This window comes from Pinus tabuliformis, chromosome 2_1, assembly GCF_031772625.1.
Source record: "Pinus tabuliformis cultivar Carrire ecotype Pingquan chromosome 2_1, CPIR1, whole genome shotgun sequence".
Classification (NCBI taxonomy): Eukaryota; Viridiplantae; Streptophyta; class Pinopsida; order Pinales; family Pinaceae; genus Pinus; species Pinus tabuliformis.
Window position 1 is genome coordinate 962308449 of NC_142299.1, and position 6066 is coordinate 962314514.

The following is a 6066-nucleotide window of genomic DNA, read 5'->3' on the forward strand; positions in this document are numbered from 1 at the left end:
CATTCCCCCGTCTGGACCCCCTCCCCTCTCCATTTCTGCTTCCACCTCGGCAATCCTAGCTCCCGACAGATCTAACCCTAACACTCCTATTCGTTTTGGGTGTTTCATTTCTCCCATCCCTAATCCCAAATCTACCCCTTCCACCCCCCATACTGTCAATCAAGGCTGCAGAGGCTTGCTCAAGGAACACCCGAAGGCCCAGCGATCTGATAAACCCAAGAAGGGGCGGTGTCTCAACACTGTGGATAGGGACATTAACTTAACCCTTGGCGAAGATATTCCAATGGGGGAAGTGGTGGACATGGCTAAGAAGGTTTTGGTTGGCCGTGTTAGAGGAAGGAACTATTCTGTGGAACGCCTGTGCCTATGGACTTCGGAAATTTGGGGTTCCCTTCTCAAGGAGCTTCCCATCATCAGAGTTTTGGCTCGTGGCTGGTTTGCTCTTCGCTTCCATAGGGAAGAATATACTGATTGGATTCTTTCCCGCTTCTGGCATATTGAGCTTGCCCCTGTTCTGCTCAAAAGATGGGATCCCTTATTTGACCCAGAACGCAAACAGTTAGGTGCAAGGCCGATTTGGGTTCGCCTGCCAGGCCTACCAATGCAGTTCTGGACTCCAGTGGTGTTCAAATGCATAGGGGATGCTCTTGGGACTTATCTTGAACATGACCAGTCTTTTGAGAAATCTGGGATTATGACTATGGCGAGAATACTTGTTCATTTGGATACCAGGGAGGGGCTGGAGGAGAAAATAACACTCCACTGGAGGCATTTCTCGCGTCACCAAAATCTGGATTATGAAGGAGTGCCCTTTCGTTGCCGAAGATGTCATAAGGTCGGTCATCTTTTCAAGGACTGCCCTCTGCCCTCCTCGTCTGCTCAGGAGCCTGCAAGGGGTGTAAACCACCGTCTGTCTAAAGAACCGATGGACGAGTAGCCCTCGGGTCTGGATCACTCTAAAGAAGCGGAAGGAGTCACTGCACAACAAACCAGTACTCCAAGGGTGCCTTCTTCATCCCCTCCACAGACTCGATCCAGGACTACAGTGGATCCTGCTCCTTCATCGGGTAATGTTCCACTCTCTTGTTCTTCTGATCATCCTTTTATTCATTTACATTCCACATCACATTCTCCTATGTCAATCCTGGATTCAATTTTAAGTCCGCTTCCCCCCATCACTTGTGGTACTGTCCCCCCCTCGTGAATCTTTTCCACTACCCCTCTGTCTCTACAGGCTCTGAACCCCCACCTGCATCCATCTTCCTCACCTTCAGCATCTGGCTCCCATCCATACAATCTCTATTTCCGGCCTTTGAACAACATTCCCCTGCTCGGCCTTGGTATCCCCTCTCACCCCTTAGAGTCGAAACCTACGAGAGGCATACCTACCAAGATCGCAAAAGCTATCAAATCTGTGGTTGCAGATGTGGCACAGGGTCGTCAATCCACCATCGAAAGGGCACTTAGAGCATCTGACACCCTGGATGTTGTTCCCTAATGATCTGGCTCTCCTTCAATTGCAGGGGTTTAGCCAACCCCAAGAAAAAACTGGCTCTCAAGCGTCTCTTATCCTGTACCCCCTGTGACATTATATTTCTACAGGAAACCCTTGGGCCCTCTGAGCAGATCACTAAAACCCTACTTTCCATATTACTTGGTTGGCACTTTCAAGGCTTAGATGCTGTGGGCAGATCTGGGGGTCTTGCCATGGGGATAAACCCTAAATCGATCAAGGTGCTATCCTCTTGGGGTGGTTTGGGCTTCTTAAGCATGGACATTTTTGTAGCGGACATAGGCAATCATATCCGAATTATAAATGTCTATGCCCCCAACCATAACAGACTTGCTTTTTGGCAATCCTTGTTGGGATACTCTCTGATCAATAATTCAACCATCATTGGAGGAGACCTAAATTTCTCCTTAGGGAACGAGGAATCCTGGGGTCATCATGCTCAAATTGAAACTCTCTCAGATCAACTGAGCTCCCTCCTGGACCAACATGGGCTTGTTGATGTCCCCATGAACAAGAAGATGCCTACTTGGCATAATAGGCGTACTGGTGTTGCTGCTCTTGGAAGAAGGCTTGATAGGTATCTTATAGATGAAGATCTCCTTTGATCCTTAGCCTTATGCAGACAATGGGTTGGCTCAGGTGGCATCTCGGACCATTCCCCAATTTACTTAGAAGTGACTGGCCCATTCAGGAAACCTAAGGCCTCTTTCAAATTTAACTCAACCTGTTTGAAAGACCTGGACTATGTCAAATTGGTCTCGGATTTCTAGCATGCCCAGCCTCCTCTCAGAGATCAGCGAAAGGTTGGGCATTTCTATAGAAACCTGAATCATCTCAAGAAGTTAACCACTGACTGGTCTAAGAGGAAAAAAGTAAGAGATGAACAATCACTTGTTGACATTGAAGACCAGTTGGCCTCCTTAACTGATGACAATGGGATTGGATATATATCCAATGAATCTAAAATTCGCCTGATGGAATTGGAATCTCAAAGATCCAAGATCCTACTGGAAAAGGAAGAACTTTGGAGGCTTCGAAGCAGAGCAATTTGGTTGCAAGCAGGGGATGGCAATACAAAATTTTTCCACAATTTTGCTAATGGAAGGAAAGCCAGCAATACCATTTGGCAGATGCCCATGGATCGGGAGAGAATGGCTACCACTCATCCCCAATTAGCTCAGCTGGGAAATACACACTTCAAGCAGCTTTTTAAAGCCCCTCCAGGCCCCTCTCTGCCTGATATCATTAACCCAGCTGGCCATTTCCCTGGATACCTGGATCTGGATGGCATTGAAGATCTTATCAAACCTGTCTCCATGGAGGAACTTGAAAGTACTTTAAAATGGTTTAAGAGAGACAAAAGTCTAGGCCCAGATGGCTAGCCTCTGGAATTTTATATTGCCTTCCTGGACATCATTGGCCTAGATCTGCTAGGAGTGATCGAAGAGAGTCGAGCCCTTGGCCGCATTTTTGCTCCGCTCAACTTCACATACATAGCCCTCATTCCAAAGACAGACTCTCCATCCTCCTTTCATGACTTCCACCCTATTTCTCTCTGCAACTGTCTATACAAAATCATAGCCAAGATTATTGCAAATCGTATTAAGCCTATCTTATCTGAGCACATCTCTCAAGAACAATTTGCCTTCCTCCACCATCGACATATTCATGAAGCCATCGGCTCTGCCCAGGAAGTCCTTCACTCTATCAAGCTAAAAAAGCTAAAAGGGATGGCCCTCAAAATTGACTTATCCAAAGCTTTCGACAAAGTAAGTTGGCTTTACCTTAGAATGATCCTCACTCATCTAGGTTTCCCTTTAGATTTCATAAATTGGATCATGGGTTGTATTACCTCTTTATCCTTTGCAGTTCTTATCAATGGGTCTGCCTCCCTTCCCTTTCAAGCAGAAAGAGGTATCAGACAGGATGCCCCTTATCCCCCTTGTTGTTTCTTCTTGTAATGGAAGGCCTGAGTAAACTTATAGATTCGGAGAAGCATGCTGGGAGGCTTGGGGGCCTGAAAATTACTGATCATTTCCTTCTGTCCCATCTTCTCTTTGTGGATGACATTCTTGTCTTTCTCAATGGAAGCGTACAGGACATTACTACCTTAAAAGAGATTTTAAAACTCTTTAGTGCAACCACAGGAATGGAAATCAACAGGGAAAAATCCACTATATCTTTCTCTGAATGCTCTCAACAGGAAATTCAACTCTCTCTCCAGAATTTCCCCTATCAAGTGTTGGACCTTCAGGTTGGACTGAAGTACTTGGGATTTAGAATAAAAGCGGATGGATATAAAATTGCTGATTGGACTTGGCTACTCACTAAAGTGGAGAAAAGAATAAACATTTGGTGTCATCGTTTTCTATCTAGGGCAGGAAGATTGGTTCTCATCAAAGCGGTTTTAGAAGCTACCCCGGTTTTTTGGATGTCCTTGGCTTGGATTCCCCTGGGGATTCTACATAGGATTCAAAAAATCTGTTGTCACTTTTTATGGAGGGGACATAAGGAGGGGAAGCCATTTGCCTGGGTCAAATGGAGCAGAATAGCAAATCCCAAAAAATGGGGAGGCTGGGGACTAAAGCACCTTCCAGCTTTTGCACAAGCATTGGCAGCAAAACAAGGTTGGCTTCTCCTGACCCAAAAGAGCCTCTGGTCAGAGGTGGTCTCCCACAAGTACATTTGGCCCAGTTCTTTAAGTGATTGGATTAGAAGACCTTCTTGGAGCAGGAAAGGTATTTCAGTCATCTGGAGGGCCATTCTAAACACCCTGCCCATTATAAAAAGAGGCCTCATTTGGAAGATTGGTAATGGTGCTTCAGTGCGCATCGTCTTAATCCCTGGACCCGTAGTGGGAATGCATATCAGCTTCCTCTGGAGATGATTACTTTTCTTAACAACACAGGTGTCTGTACATCTCTCACCTTGGTGATCATCGCAACTCATCTATTTTTCATCAAGCTTGGCACACGGGTGAGGATTGGCACATTCCAATTCAATGGGAAAGACAGTGGTAAAATTATGGCAAGCTCTGACAGAATCCCATGCTCGACTCAATGATGACGAGGACAAACTACTCTGGGGTCTCTCCAAAAACGGTCACTACATGCCCAAGCAAGGGTATGATCACATCCATGCAGAGGCAAAACCGGATCGACAAATGAGCTGGTGGACTCAACTTTGGAAGTTAGAAGCTCCCCCGCGCACTATCTTACTAATGTGGAATATCATTGAGGATAAAACACCCACAGGAGTAAATTTAAGGAAAAGGTCAATCATGGGACCTTCCTGGTGTGTACTCTGTCATCAGGAAGAGGAATCCAACCATCACATATTCCTTGATTGTCCTACTTCAAAACAGTTATGGTCGCAAGTTCTATTCACCCTTAACATCAATCTAAGCTGGCAAGGTGTGGACATTCCTACTACTTGGGACAGTTGGTGGGGAGCTGTTTTGGTTCCTAAAAGCAGAAATCTGCCACTTCTGGTTTCTTGGCACATCTGGATGTGTCGAAACAATATCATTTTCAAGGACCGACTTATTAATTGGGCACTGATTCCACCAAAGATCTGTTCGGCCTATGAGGAAATTCCAGATGAAGAACACATAAATTGCCCCAGGATCATTGCTCAGGAACAGATAAATACAACAAAGCCCTAGGCATACTTTGATGGAGCAGCTCAAGCACAAGGATATGGGGGGGGGGGGGGGGGGGTGTCATAATCCACCTTTCAGTCACACATTCTTTCCACATTTGCATGGGCTTAGGCGAAGGCACAAATAATTACGCAGAGATGATCACCCTCCGACACCTGATTTATTTTGCCATTCTAAAAAATTGCAGACACATTCAAATTTTTGGGAATTCCAAAACAGTGATAAATTGGTTTAACAACATAGCTACATGCCATTCATATACTATAAGAACTGTTTTGGATGATATTGTTTTTCTAAAAACAAAATTTGATCACATTTCTTGCACTCATATCTACAGGGAGCACAATGAAGATGTGGACAAGCTATTGAAAGAGGCATCACATCCTCCTCGAGGAGAATGGCTGATCACAGAATATTCACCGGAAGGGACCTTCCAGTTTTTTCAAAGGCCATATATAGATCAAGAGCTTCGGGGGGTGGACAACCCCTAATTACAGCATTTTTTGGCTTTATTACAGGTTTATATATATGCATACATCACTTTTGGACATCTGAATAGCGATCACTTTGGTGATTTTTTGCTATGTAACTATTGATGTACAACAACCTCACTGGGTTTACATAGATTTTGTTTGGAACTATCGGTCGACCAAGGTCATTGTTTTTGCATATGCCTATGGGCATCTACAGCATGTAATTTTCAACATATAATGGAAATTACGAATTTTCTCCCCGGGAAAAAAATAGTATGAAAATTATATAAATAAGTCTAATTAAAATTTCAATTAAAAAAATTAATATTAGCATCATTAATCCTAGTCATTTAAACCAGCGTAGATCTATCTTAACTCTGGATCTACCAAGCGTTTTGAGAGATCACATCTCTTTTCAC

General features: G+C 44.5%; 1 protein-coding gene across 1 annotated transcript; it reads left to right on the forward strand.

Moving 5' to 3' along the window:
- The first annotated feature begins 301 nt into the window (after positions 1-301).
- On the forward strand, positions 302-937 carry LOC149203842 (uncharacterized). The gene has a single exon (XM_089402003.1). It carries the CDS (start codon positions 302-304, stop codon positions 935-937), a length of 636 nt encoding a protein of 211 aa, XP_089258129.1.
- Positions 938-6066: the final 5129 nt, after the last annotated feature.